Raw genomic sequence first — 15752 nt, 5'->3', positions numbered from 1 at the left:
ATAAACTACCACAATATCTAGCTTATCTAATTTATTGCTATTATTTTGTCTTTTTAAATATATATATACATGAAGATTTCCTGAGGTAACCAGTTAATATGAAAAAGTCCAAAATGTGATTTTCTGGAAAGTAACTTAGCATGATGATTTTTACTTGAATCTACACATGGGTATGACCAGTGTGCAAACTTAGTACATAATGAAAGAGTCAGAGACATTTAAATTCTAATGGTATATATCTAGAACAAAGTTTGAAGTATTGTTTTCTCAAAACATTCCAAGCCTGTTTGGAACCTAATGCAAAGAGTAGCCACTCTTTTATAGCTATAGCTATAAAACTACAGATATAGTTTTAAGATAGCTATAGATATAGTTTTAAGATAGCTGAGGACACATTCATTAACCTTGGAAGTTCAAGAATTCTTAGCTAAAGTGAAGCAGGAATGTTTTTGATGTTGTTGTGACATCTGAACTTGAAATGTAACAGTTGAATTAACAATAACTGAAAGCTTTTCCCATCCTTTCTTAATCCACCTCTTAGAAACAAGATCCAATTTATTCAGTGTTACCAATCATAGAGAGACAAGCTGAGTCGTCAAATCTTGTAAATACAGGATTAAAGGCATTCAAATTAGTGTCTATGTGTCTGGTTTGCTTTTCATGAACCTTGCCATGGTTTTTCTGTGAATACTTGATCCTTAATGCCTTCCATCCATGCTAGACAATGGACAAAAATCCTTTTAAACGAATTATGGGACTGCTGCATTAGACTGCAGCACAGCAAGCTACTTCAGCCGACTGCTAGCTGCAGTTCTGCAGTTCAAATCTCATGGGCTCCAGGTTGACTCAGCTTTCCATCCTTCCGAGGTGGTTAAAATGAGAACCCAGATTGTTGGGGGACAATATGCTGACTCTGTAAAACCGTTTAGAGAGAGCTGTAAAGCAGAGGTGGGTTTCAGCAGGTTCTGACCAGTTCTGGAGAACCAGTAGCGGAAATTTTGAGTAGTTCAGAGAACTGGGAGTAAAAATTCTGATTGGCCTCACTCCCATCTATTCTCTGCCTCCCAAGTCCCAGCTGATCGGGAGGAAATGGGGATTTTGCAGTAATCTTCCCGTGGAGTGCGGTGGGAATGGAGATTTTTATTCATTTTATTTTATTTATTTATTTATTTTATTTGCATTTATATCCCGCCCTTCTCCGAAGACTCAGGGCAGCTTGCACTATGTCAAGCAATAGTCTTCATCCATTTGTATATTATATACAAAGTCAACTTTTATTGCCCCCAACAATCTGGGTCCTCATTTTACCTACCTTATAAAGGATGGAAGGCTGAGTCAACCTTGGGCCCCTGGTGGGACTTGAACCTGCAGTAATTGCAAGCAGCTGCTGTTAATAACAGACTGTCTTACCAGTCTGAGCCACCAGAGGATCCTTCCCCTGCCATGCCCACCAAGCAACACCCACAGAACCGGTAGTAAAAAAAAATTTGAAACCCATCACTGCTGTAAAGAGAGAGAGAGATATATATTTCTCTCCCATTGCTCCAGCAACCTACTCAAGCAGCACCCTCCGCCATGTGTTCCACAGGACAGTAAACAACAGGGAGGCGGGGATTTAGCCATTCCTTTTGAGGACGGCACACCGCGATTGGTCTACGGCTCTCCGCTTTGGCCAATGAGAACGAAGGAGAAGCGGGATGATCTTCGACAGGACTCGGATCGAACAATGTTTCCGGCGTTAATGAAACTGCTGCCCGTTCCGTGCTATTCCTCCTCGCCGGAGCAAAGCGCGATCGCGGTGTGAACACGAAGCGGTGTGGTTGTTTAAGAGAGGGCCGCAAAGGGAAGCGTTTAGCGCAAGAAGGGGTTTCCGAGGCCGGCGTTTTGGAGCCGCCCGCTTATATGAGTCAACCCCGGGCGTGACCCCATCCGATCTCCAGGCCAAAAGAGCCTATGCCGCCGCACCGCCGGCTGGTTCTTAATTCATGCCATGGCGCGTTGTGGGGGGGACTCGGTCTCCAGGGGCTCCGGAGGTCCCCGGGAAGAATCGGGAAGAAAAGGCGGCGAGAGGGGTTCCGTGGAAAGGCGGAGGCTGAAAGAGTTGGTGGCGGAGCAACTGAGACGCGATATGGAAAGGTAAAGGTAAAGGTAAAAAGAAAAAAAAGCCAGGGTATCACAGGGGCACCAGCTGTTTTGCACACCTGCCCCTTCACAAAAGGAGGTCTGTGAAAGCCACGTGGGCGTGTCACTGCAGCAGAGTCGCGATGAAAAAAACCTTGGCTTTGCCGGGAGTCCACCGAGTCAAAATGCATTCACAGGTGCAGTCTGTAAACACGACGTTTACCCGCGGTTCCCTTTGAATTTTTATAGTCGCAGTGACAAGGAGGGTCGGTTGTGGACGCTCACTTTCTCTTCTCTGGGCCTCTTTTAGGGAAGCAAAATGTGACATGTGATTGAGTGAGGAAAAAGAATGCTAGTTGAAACAGTATTTGCTCAGATTATGGTGGATCCTATTGTCACTGTACAGAAAAGCAAAGTTTTTCCTCTGTTTGGCAACCAACTGTTGCTAAAGCATCAGGAGCCATATGAGTCAAAAGGGAGATAATTCCTCAGTAGTCTTTGACTCTAAAAACAACAACAAGACACCCAGGGGAACCCCCAAAACAAAAGATAATAGTACCTTCCTGTGTGTGTTTCCCAGCAACTGACCTTTGGAAATACACTGAGCAGTAGACCTACAGCCTTAAGCTGTGAAGCCTGCAGCAGCAGAAGTAAAATAGCTCATCAATTGACAACCCAGTGGTCAATAGGATTTGATGAATGTTGACCATGTTAAAACCTGGTGAGAAAAAGACTAGTAGAGTTTTATATATAAAATTTGGCATAAGGATGGGTATCAGTACAGAAGAATAGTTGGGTTCATCGGTCTATCTGGAAAGGCATTTGGATTGTCATCAGAACATATAACTTGGTTCACACAGAAGCTGGTATTCTCTAACAGTTCCGGAATATTGAGGGCAAAATCCAAAGTGAGTTTTTTTTTGTTTTGTTCTTTGTATTTATGACACCTTTGGAATTTTGAGATAATGACCAGGAGGAACCTGAGTGATAATAATATATTACTTTCACAATAAGCAGACTGGTGCATTGCCTTCCCACCAGTTTTTCTGTCACTTCACCCTAACACTGACTGCTTCATCATTTTCACTTTTTCAGAAAGCTTCTGGGCATGTATGTGAATGGGCAGAAACATATCTGGAAATAAAGATTATGTGTGATTTTGGAGCCTGCTCACTTCCCATTTCATTTCTTTTTAAGAATCTAAAATAAAGAATCTAAAATAACTCACTTGAAAGGCAGGAAGAAGATGAGAGTGGCTTAGGCTGAACTGAGCACCTCCTGAAAACTTGCTTGAGTTGGCCATGTTTTGGGACACCGATAAAGGCCTATGTAATAATTAAGAAATTGGGAAATTGTTTTTGTCTCTCTTTTATGCTTTTTTCATTACTTTTAAAAAGGCAAATTCACATATTAGTTTATTTTAAAAATGCAAATGCATATAGTATAATAAGAAAGGCTGTGGAATGATGATAATCTTTCTTTACCAAGTAAAGAAATCCCCCAAAACGGACAGAAAATATAAAAGGGGATATCTAAAGGGGATCCAGAGGTAAACAAGATAGAGGTATTTTGCTCAGGGAAGGGAAAATATGACGGATTTGAGGCTCTGTGCTGCCCCAGTAAGAATGAAGCTAAAGTTGCTACTAATGTTAGTAATTTCACTGCTTGAGCAAATTTTGTGCAGCATAAAGCTGAAGCCATATTCACATGATCTATTTGTGGTAGAACTAGAAAAGGAAAAATATTTGAAAATATACATTAGAATTCCTGACCCAAACCAATTGTTTCTTATTTGACTAGAGATATGAAATCCCCTATGTTTTGTAGACCTTCACTTTACAGTTCAAGTACATTCAACTAAATCCTCTAGAATTTGCTTTTCTTTCTATGAAGGTTTGTCAAAGCCATGACCATTCCTAAATCAGAAGATCCTATTCATTCATGCCTTGGTCACCTCATCCATCAGTTGATGTTAACTCATTCTACCAGGGCTGTCCTAGAAAATTATGTTGAGTAAAGAGTGCTTTCTGCTTTGAGTAATGCCACCATCATAAGAACTGCTCTCGTTGCCACTGGCTTCTGGATGCAATTCAGGGTGCCAGTTGTCACATTTAAAACCCCACGTAGCACAGGACCTGGTTATCTGTGGGATCATCTTTTAGCAGTTTTTCCATGTCTAATAAGATCTGGTTGATAATGAACCATTTGAATTTCATCCTTGCTGTCTTCAGGATCCATGAGGATGTGTTTTTTTTGTAGCTATCCCCCTTGAGAATAGTTACAAGGGTGTCAAACTCGATTTCATTGAAGGCCACATCAGGGTTGTGTTTGACCTCAGGGGTGGGGAGGCTCGGAGGGCGTGGCCAGGTAAGTGTGGCCAGCTCAACGTCACTCGTATCGGGGGTGCCTGTAGTGGCCTGAGTGCTCTGCCAGCAAAAATGTGCTCCCGACTTCTGATTTTGGCTGTGATGGACTCCTGCAATCCTCTGCCAGCAAAAACAGAGCTGGGGGGGGGGTGCGAGCTCCATTTTCGCTGGCAGATGTACCACGCGTCGGTCCTTTGCTGTTTCCAGGTTGGCCTCGCGGGCCAGATCTAAGCACCCCATGGGCTGGATCACAGTTTGACACCCCTGTGCTATGAGGTGCGAAAGACATGAGGTCTCAGTTAAAATGATTTATTGCTAAAAGCCTATGCACAGGAATCTCCTCAACTGTATCTGGTTAGAATTAGATGAGGGTCAACAGCACTCAAGGAGGGTTTGCTTGTGGCCATGTAGGGATTTTAGGCTGCGCTTCCTTTCACTCTGCCCCCAGATTCTCCCATTCTTTCTCCTGCAAGTGCTCCACTAGAAGTCAGATTTGCAACAAATCCTGTTGACATCCAGGAAAGCCATCAAGACCTAGATGCTTCAAAGATGTTCATTCCCACTAGGGAATGATGGTAGGGCAAAATCCTTTCCTGAGTAGATTACAGCTGTTTTGTTGCTATATTGTTGTTTTCCAAAGTGTGTCAATGGGTAGAAAATTTATTGTTATTGGGCTTGAGTTTTATGTTTCTTTTTATTCTTTCTATTTTCCTTTTATATCATTTGTAAGCCCCTCTAAACCAAAGCCAGATAGATACAGCAGTGTATTGCAATATGCAAGCACCCCTTTGTCTTATATGTGAAATTTTTTCTATTCTATTGCAGACTACTTAAAGAAGAAATCCAAAGCGACATCACTTTCTATGTTGGGAATATGCTTTTCAAAGCTCACAAGGCAGTACTTTTAGCAAGAGTTCCAAATTTCTTTCTGCATGTTGTTGGAAGACATTTAAATACTTGTAACAACTGTGAAGCTTTAAAACTGCAATATTTGGAACCTTCTGAATTTAAAACTTTCCTGCAGTAAGTTTCTTCTCATTATTTTATATTTTAAGTTGCATTTCAAACGGAAATTATGATTTTGTATGGAGAGTTAAGAAATCCATTCAGCCACCCAGTTATATTTTTCAGAATTATTTTTCTGCTGCAAAGATCAATCTAACCCTTAGGTTGCATATTAAGACACATATTTATGTTTGTTTTTCCCTTGTCCTGCAGTTTTCTGGAGCTCTTATTTTTGAAAAATTTAACATTTAAATTTGAAAATATATCCTGTTACACATATTCCAATGCATCTTATAATTGGTAAAATTTGGATAAAAGTAAGTTATCCTACAGAGTGGAGTCTAGATCAGGGGTCTCCAACCTTGGCAACTTTAAGCCTGGAAGACTTCAACTTGCAGAATGCCCCAGCCAGCTGTCTGGGGCATTCTGGGAGTTGAAGTCCTCCAGGCTTAAAGTTGCCAAGGTTGGAGACCCCTGGTCTAGACTGTTGATCCCAGCATAGCTAAATGTCCTGTGTCATACTAGCCTTAATGTGCCAAAATTAGCTAATACTATTCTTACCATTAGCAGAAAACTCTGCATTTAACACTGGTATTACTAAAGACTGTTAACCTGGTCTACTTTTTCTTCTCTAATTAAAAATATTGCATAAAATCCATGATTGATGAAGTCATGACAAGCAAGAGAGATGAATATTTATAGGCCCATCTGTTTATAAACATGGCACAGGAAAAATTATAATTTAAAATGTAGGAAGAATAAATGGCAAAGACCATCAACTAAGACATGAAGTAAAAGTCAGTCTTTCAGTCAGTTAGTTAGTTAGAAGATTTATATATCCACCCATCTTCCAGCCAATTCTGGGCAGCTCCTAATCAAAAGTTACAACAACATATCAAATCGTATTAAAACTATAAAATTAAAGAGATGTAATCATTCAAAATAACAAAGACCTGGCATCAAGTCAAACCTCTTCAAAGCTTAACAGAAATCTAAGAGGGTTAGAGGCCTACCAAACTTCAGGGGCAGAGTCTTCCACAGGGCAGGGTCTGCCACAAAAAAGGTTTCCTAACTTCCACCAGATGGCAATATTTAGGGGAAGTAAGCACATCTATTATATCTAATCTGGTGGCAGTAGATATCCTTAGGGAAAGAGGGTCCTACAGATATCCTGGCCCTGTGCCATATAGGCTTTACAGATGATGACCGGCACCTTGATGGTTTGCAATATAATAATATAAAATTAACATAATATTAAATATAAAAATTAACATTATATGCCACCCAGCGTTTACCTTGTGGTAAGATGGCCAGCTAATACATTTAAATAAATAAATACTTTTAAATAAATAAATAATAGGATATGGTATAAACTAGATTTGCTTATATTTCCTTGTTTCCTCGTATTTTGTATCCTTAATTGCATCTCATTACCTTCTCGTTGACTATATTTTACATAAAGTTGGCTTACTCTGAAAGAAAATAGCCTGATGGGGTATGTATAGTATCTATATATGTTTATTTAGATATTCCGGTCTGTTGTTACAGTATATATTTATTAGGTTCAAATGCATTGATCAAATATACAGGATCATTAATGTAGACACAAAATGCTTGTGAAACAACACTCATGCAGATACGTACATATTCTCAAAGAGATTGTTTATTTGGGACATTTTTAGTGCTTCATGTTACTTTCAGAATTATAAAAAAAATAACAAAAATCGTTGTACAGTATTGCAACTTTTGAAAATAAACGGCTTTTTCTCCGTATAGAAATGATGTTCACAACTAGTTACCCTTTCTGCAAATTTGAAAGGTTAACCTTTACTTAAACTTGTCATACTTAGATTTGCAGTTCTCACCAAAATCTGTCAAGTGGTGAACCCAGCAAATATAAATCCAACTAAGTTCTTATACTAAGGGCAGTATAAAGCTGGGTGGACTTGATTTAAATCAAGTCGATTTAAATCTCGATTTAAATCATAATTTTTAAAGAGCAATTGTCATCTCTGCCCCTCAGTGGCTCCTCTTCTGACCTGCTGTTGACTCACTGACACTCCTAATATTGCAGAATATATAACCTCATGCTACATAACTAGGCTCCATTTCATGCTGAATAAATTAAATTATTAATGTATCTTAAATAGATAACTATCTTTAGATAGATTTTACTTCAAAAGCATTTTATTAAAATAAATAGGATTTTTAAAATATCTGATTTTAATCAAAAAAATCCGATTTAAATTTTTAAAAACCTGATTTTTTTTAAAAAAAATTAAGAAATAATTTTTTATTTACCCTGGTATAAAGGTATTTGGGAATGACCTTGGAAAGAGCTACAGCCAGGATACTGATTGGATAAGAGGCAGCTTAGCCCTTAGAAGGAATGTGGGCATGGCAATTATCTCGGAAATGGTCGTCATAGTTCTTTGAGTATAAAGGCAAGGGAGGAGAAATGCACTTTCAAACTTGCAAGATTGATATCAACCGTGAGAGGTAGTCTGGACAGGAAGCACACCCAGATGAATTAATTCTACTTTTTGGTAAAAGAATCTTGCAATTCTGTCTTCCAAGGTTTTTCCCACATACAATTACAGGCAGAGACTGGTAAGATAGAAACCAAAGCCAAAAAGAACCATTATGCACATTTCTCAGTCATCTCCAAAGGCTAGCAGGAAACTGGCCAAGTATCTATTGACTTGGGGATTTGGAGAGAAAAAGCCTAGAGTTTAAATTGTGAAGCACAGTTTTATAGATATACAGGCTCTGACTTTGTTGCATTGTTTGAACAATCAATTGGGTCAGAAGCTTCGTTCTTGTCAGCAATAAATTCTATAAGCTAGACAAGTCATATCTGAGAATCTTTTGCCCAGACTAATCAATCCTGCATATGGGGTTTGGAGAGTCATGATTTAATACTGAGCTCAGATGTGAATCTGGACAGTTTGATTGCCCATAATTACTGCTATGAGTATGGTAGGTGAGTCTTCACCTAGAGAACTGTGATTCAGCTTCTGGGAGCCTGCTAACTGTTGATAAAGTTTGGTAATGTCCTTCTTTCAATTCAGAACTAAGTGGTGACCAGATGGATCAATTAGTTCAGATGAAAAACTAACTGATGGATTAGGGACACTTTGGACAAAATCTACCACCACTGGTGTTCTGTGGACTAATTTCAGCACTAGCACTCTTGCCTAACAAATATGAGAAGAAATCAGGCAACTGAACTACCTTCCTTGCTTAATGGAACTATACATCCTTAAAATTGGATGGCATCCCCGTAGGCAGAACTAGCTTAGAATTTTAAATTAGCCCAATGGCTGAGATTCAAAAAGAGTTTGGTAGCAGCTTTTGAGACTAGCCATTTTATTTCAAATTCATGGGTGAAATTAAACTTCATCAAATGCATCCACAAATGCTTATGCTTCAAATAAAATTATTAGGCTCAAAAGGTGCTATTCCTTTTGCTCAGAAAGTGCTCTGAATTTTAATAGCCATACATTGTCATGGTTCTCTTCCTAAAATGTCACCAGTGACCGAGAGAAAGCTGTAAAATGGGCAACATCTGCCTTCTGATTCAGAACAGCCTGCATTTGGACAACGATGTTAATTTTGTAGCAGGCCTGAGAGTTAATTCAAAGATCCAGTTGAACAAGTAACTGTCAACCATGATATTCATCACTTCTGGCGGAGTAAACATTCAGTATCCTCCTGAGTTTCAGCTTTTAACTCGGGACATGGGGCGAAAAATTGACCACTTCAGAGTGGAACTATCAGATGAAATAAGGGATGAATTTACTCATTAAAGCACGGTAGAGAATATTATAGCACTAATCCAAGTTTTCTTGGGAAAACCCTCTTGGAAAATCAAAGTGTTATTTAATTTTATGTACCTTTTTTATTTTGTCTGGGTTGACCTTGTGCCCCATCGAAAGGGCAGTCACACTGTATAACCATGATGGCGAACCTACGGCAAGTGTGCCACAGGTGGCATGCAGAGCCATATTGGTGAGCACGCAAGTGTTGCCCTAGCTTAGCTCTGGTGCACATGCACACGCCGGGCAGCTGATTTTCGGCCCATTTCTGGCCTCCGGGTGAGTGAGGAAGGCCGTTTTTGCCCTCCCCAGGCTCTAAGAAAGCCTCTAGAGCCTGGGGAGGGTGAAAAACAGGCCTACCAGGCCCACTGTTCCATCACGTGCCAAAATGGGGGGAGTGCAGGGGGGTCACATGCATAGCACGGGGGGGACAGGGCGCATTGAATTATGGGTGTGGGCACGTGCGTGCACGATCCCTCCGCGCTCCCCCTGCTTTTGGCACGTGATGGCAAAAAGGTTAGCCATCACTGCTATGTAACATTGAAAAACAAAACAAAATAATAATATTGTGGAAGGGCATATTCATAAAAAAGAAACCATCTTAAAATTCTTATGTCAAACAGTTTGAATTATGCAGTGTTCAATGTTGTATTGTACAGTGAGATGATGTTATGTAGGTGTAATTGGAAAGGAAGCAAAATCCCACTAAGATTTAACGGAAGTTATTGCCAAAACACTGTCAAATGGATTGGAGCCTGACACGTTCTGTTCCTAGGGCTGCATATTCATTGGACAGAACCATTACAGAGGAAGAACAAGAGATTCTAAATAAAAAAGTTTCAACGCCTGAATTAGCGAAAGAAAACGAAGAGTTAAAAGTTGGTGGTTTACACAACAATCAAATATGTAGAGAGCAGAGGCTGGGAAACCATGAAAGGACATCTGACCATCACTGGATATTCTGCAAGACAGCTGTAGAAAAAGAAGGTGCTGCGTCTTCTGTCTCTACTAGTGACATGCCGACAGAAGCTATTGATGCTGAGGGTGAGGTAACCGTGTCAGGTGAGATTAAAATGTAATGTGTGAATTGTTATCTAAGACATCCGTTTGGGCTTGTTCACTGCCTCAGTCAAAATTTACAGCTATTCCACAAAAAAGATGAATAATTCACGACTGTAACTTGACTCCTGAGTCAAGTAAATGAGGCTTGCATTAGTCAGACTAGACTGTGGGGACTTCAACAGTCCGTACACCAGCCTATTAACTAAGAGAAGAGTTGCAATATGTACTTCAAATCCCAAAATCATAGCGTTGGGAAGGACTTTGGAGATCTTCTAGTTCAATCTCCCACGCAGTGCAGGAATCCTCATAATAACAAAGTTGGCAAAAGTACCCTCCAGTGTACAGCTATTTTCAATTCCTTCAACAAACATACCTTTCTGAAGATTACATGTTACAGGTAGTCCTCGATTTACAACCACAATTGAGCCTAAAAGTTCTGTTGCTAAATGAGACAGTTGCTAAATGAGTATTGCCCCATTTTACCAACTTACTTGCCACCGTTGTTAAGTGAACCACTGCAGTTGTTAAGTCAGTAATACAGTTGTAAAATGAATCTGGCTTCCCCATTGACTTTGCTTGTCAGAAGATCACAAAAGATGATCACATGATCCCGGGATGCTACAACCACCATAAATATGCGCAAGGTGCCAAGTGTCCAAATTTTGATCACATAACCATGGGGATGTTGCAGCGGTCATAAGTGTGAAAAATAGTCATAAGTCGTTTTTCAAGTGCCCTTATAATTTTGAACAGTCACTAAACAAACGGTTGTAAGTAGGCAGTTCTAACTACCTACACAGAATTCCTTTCTATAAGTAATTTCATTTCTTAAAATTTCTTCATCTATCTTGCTTTCTTTAGAAAATGTTCTACCACTGAACCCAAATCCATCTATTTGCTCTAAGTGTTTTTTTGCCATTTAGTTTATTAATTTATAATAATTAACTGCATGTTCCCTATTAAACACAACAGGAGTACAATAATTTTCAGATCCACACTCCTGCACAGATCTAACATTCATTGGAAATTATTTGGGTTCTGAGGCAACAATATGGCATTGTGTTCATAGTCGAGGGCATACATATTCATGTCTCCAATCAACATAATTCCAACATCACCGCAAATATTTTTTAGCATACTAATCTTCAAAATACTCCTCCCAGGGTTTCCTCATTTCAGTTAGATCTCAAACTATTTCATCACTTTTTACTTCCATTTATCTTGCTGGACGAAAATCCAGCGACTGACGGCCTCCCAGCGACCAGTGCGCTCCCACAGGGTGGGCCTCCTTGGGGTACCGTCGGCTAGAATATGTCGGCTAGCGACCCCCAGGGGGAGGGCCTTCTCTGTGGGGGCTCCAACCCTCTGGAACGAATTACCACCTGGTATTCGCCAACTCCCCGATCTCCCAACACGAGCTGAAAACATGGTTGTTTCATCGCGCAGGACTGGCCTGATAGTTTTAATTGGGAATTTTTAACGGGTTTTAAGGAGTAGCCTAAATTTAAATATTTCGTTTTAAATTATTTTAATGTTTGTATACTGTTCTTTTTATACGGCTGTAAACCGCCCTGAGTCCTTCGGGAGAAGGGCGGTCTAGAAATTTTAATAATAATAATAATAATAATAATAATAATAATAATAATAATAATAATAATAATAATAATAATAATAATAATATCGTTTAGCACTTTCAAAAACAAGTTTTAATTTCCATCAAATTTACAGGGAAGAGTGTGTGAGGATGCATAAAAGGTACAGGTCAGGAAGTATGCATGGGAGTGTGTCATGCTTTGGAAGAGACATGGCACATGTCAAGAAGGATGCAAGGGAGTGTGTGAGGCATGGTTCAAGAAGGGTGACTGAGAGGGATGGCACAGGTCAGAAAGGATGCAGAATAGTATATGGGGATATGTGAGTGTCTGGTATGACATGAGCACAGTGGGACTGAGAAAGGATTTTAAAATAAGGATTTGTCTGAAAGATCAATTTTTCATAACAGCAAGAATCAAATTGTAATTTAAGTGCCAAAGGTCAGGTACATGACCTCCTTCAATGCTGGTAATGCAACTGAGCACCTAATATTTAGAATCAAGGTCTTGCCAAGATTTTAAAGATGCCAAATAATAACTTCCTAATGGAGACCATAATAGCATATTATCAATATAATTTTCATTCCAATACAATGCAAAAGTCTACAAATGGGAAGAGTTCATTAGTAGTGCATTCTTGCAGAACGATTGGCTTCCGAGAAATACAATTTTGTGCAAATCCTTTTTTTTTCATAATTTGTTTCTGAAATTTATTTTGTACTATATCAAAAGCTTTTTCTGTGTCTAGGGCTGTTTTAAGCCTCTCAGAATATATTGTTAAAGTATATAACAATATTCTAACATTACCAGAAGCTTGGCATTCTTTCATAAAGATGAATTATGCTGGTTTAATTATTGATAATCATACCTTCTGCAATATTCATGCCCTGAAGAATCTTTTTTAAAATTCAGTTATGTAAGCCTGATAAAATGATACACGGAGTCTTTTCAAAAGACTTTTATTATGGGAACCAAGATTTCTATGACTTTTGTACCTTTCTTCAGAAATCCAATTACTCTAGTGGTCCTCCCAAATTCAGTGTCTTACAATGTTGGAAATGGTGACTAAGCTTTGAATGAAAATGAGAATCTTACAACAATCTCTTTTATTTTCAAAATCAATAGTTGCTTGAGTGGTATCTCCACATTTACAGACATACCTTGGACATATTACGGGTCCTTTTCAGCAATAAAGTGAATATCACGATGAAGCACATTGCTTAACACAATGTAAGCCGCCCTGAGTCTTCGGAGAAGGGCGGGATATAAATTCAAATTTTAAAAAAAAGCAAATCACGTGAATTTTTTTGGTCTGCAGTGCATATAAAAGTTACATTTACACAATATTATAGTCCTACTAAGCGGGCAATACCATTATGGTTAAAAATATACATACATACATTAAAATACTTCATTGCTAAAAAATATAATTCATCACCTGAGCCTTTGGTGAATCATAATCTTTTGATGGTGGAGGGTCTTGTAAAAAAAAAACACAATATCTGTGAAGTACAATAAAAGGGGCTATGCCTATATACAGAATACTGTAATAACAAGTATAGACACTGGAAAGTAAGTTGCATTTGAATGCAGTCATATGTATTATTCTTACCAGTTAAGTAGCCAACAGTTTAGCAGATTTAAAAGCATTATACAACTCTAAAATATGATTCCTTATTCAAAGTTTTCATACTTTATTCTCTAAATTATGATATAAACCTTTCAGTTTTATTTTCAGAATATATATATACTGGTAATATAGTCATAACTTATATAAAAACTTTAAATGACCCTCAAATGATCCTCATATTTCTTCTCCATTTATTTAATGAAAAAATAATCAAAATTCATGTTGGTAATCCAGAATTTAAAATCATCTAGTAATGATATATTAAAATACCATTAGGCACCACTTCGATATTTCTTGCAAGATACTACTAATGCTTTTACTATATATTGTAATTCTCAAACAAATAAATTAAGATACTAACATTTAAAATAAATTAGGACATATGGTATGAGGATATTTTAAATGCTTATTTAGATTAATTTAGTTGATTCATATATCAACTAAGATTATGTAATTTTTTAAAATGAAACTTGTTTTTATTTATTAAAGTAACCAGCTTGAGAAAAAAAAGGATTATATGTAAATACAAAACTTGTAATGATAAAGTTAAAAATAAAACAAAACTCATAACTATATTAATATAATTCTGGGAAATAAAATAACCCACCAAGGGTCACTATGAAAGTGAAGAAGGAAAAATTATAATTAAAAATTTAGAAGTCGATAACAGTTACTTCTAAAGGCATTCCCAGTGGAAACCTGCGTAGACATCAGACATAGCCATTCTTCCTCTATCCTATGCTGAAAATCCATTTTATTTGAAAGTCAAAAACCTGCTATATTTAATAATTGAATATATACAGAAACACTAAAGACTGATTAATTTAGATTAATTCTAAATAATTAGGGATTTCAGGGTCAGAATTTCTTCCTTCTATCCATATAGAGAAAATTTGCATTACAGATAAAGCAATTATTTATTCTTTGTCTCATAGAGAGCATGAACAAATGTGGCAAAAAATGAAGCAAAACTCACTGTTGCTAAAGAATGAAAGAATAGGAATTCCCACTATTACAAAGTAGAATATTTTATACCACTGTTGTAAATCTTTACCCAAACTGGGGCTCTCAGTTGTTTTGTACTGTGAATCTCAGGATTGTGTTATATTTTTTATTTACTTACTTGTAATAATGAGAACTTTAGTTTAATCCGGGGTGAAATCTACTTACCTTCCTTACCGGTTTGGAAGTGCATGCACACACATCATATATACACATAGACCCCTCTGCGCATACGCAAAACCTTTCTGTGCATGCTCAGAGGGTACAAAACACATTACTTCCTGGTTAAAACCAGGAAGTAACGACAACCGAGCGGATGGGCGGAGCCTCGCGCCACAATTGTTACCGGTTCTCCAAACCACACGCCACGATCACTACCAGATCGGGTGATCCTGTCCAAATCAGGAGCATTTCACCCCTGGTTTAATCTATTTTAAGGGTGCCATGTTTATAAAGATTGCCACCAAAACTAAAAGATGAAGGATTTATTTATATTGCTTATAAGCTACAGAACTGCATGATTCAGAATCTTATCATTATTCTTGGCAAGTTTGAATTTCGTAATACTTTATGTATAGCATGAACGCTGCTAAGTTATGGCTCCCTCATAGACAAAACTTAAGCATTTGTAATATATATTTCATCAGTAGAATATTTTTAAAATGTTTTCGCCTATTAATTTTTGAATGTCAGTACAAGTAAAAATATATTAGGAAAATTTTTTCCTTTTTTGTCTGTTTGATTCCAAAACAGAAATTGCATCTGGCTTAGGAAAAGACCTGTTGATGCTCTACCAGAATTCTTGGTTTTCAGATATTAATATTTGGATTGATGGAAAACCCTTTGAAGTGCACAGGTACTATCTTTAAAGACTTTGTGGTGACTTTTATGTGTACAGGAGGGGGAAGGAGAGATTAGACAATGGGATATTTTCTATGACTGTGTACTAAAAAGTTACTGCATCTGTGTAAAGATGATAAAATTGTGATGTCTTCTAGTTCTGATATGGGTAGTATTACAGGTAGCGTTATGCTTTCTGCATCTATCCAGTATTGTTTCTTCTACGTATTTTGGTAATGTATGTTTGCACAGCCTTTAAGAGTATTGCAGTGGCCTAGAGGTGGAGCTCTTGCCTCAGAATCAGGAGGCTGTGAGT

General features: G+C 38.1%; 1 protein-coding gene across 1 annotated transcript in view; it reads left to right on the top strand.

Annotated features, from left to right (window-relative positions):
• Positions 1-1701: 1701 nt before the first annotated feature.
• Positions 1702-15752, top strand: part of LOC131196399 (BTB/POZ domain-containing protein 8-like) — a 37592-nt gene continuing 23541 nt past the window's right edge. The window contains exons 1-4 of the mRNA XM_058179181.1: positions 1702-2136; positions 5313-5510; positions 10086-10372; positions 15350-15452. Coding sequence (XP_058035164.1) covers positions 1991-2136; positions 5313-5510; positions 10086-10372; positions 15350-15452 — 734 coding nt within the window. The 5' untranslated portion in view covers positions 1702-1990. The remainder of the gene's footprint in view (positions 2137-5312; positions 5511-10085; positions 10373-15349; positions 15453-15752) is intronic.

Source organism: Ahaetulla prasina, chromosome 3 (assembly GCF_028640845.1).
Source record: "Ahaetulla prasina isolate Xishuangbanna chromosome 3, ASM2864084v1, whole genome shotgun sequence".
Classification (NCBI taxonomy): Eukaryota; Metazoa; Chordata; class Lepidosauria; order Squamata; family Colubridae; genus Ahaetulla; species Ahaetulla prasina.
The sequence above is the reverse complement of the archived record's forward strand: the minus strand, read 5'-3'. Positions and strand labels throughout refer to the sequence as shown.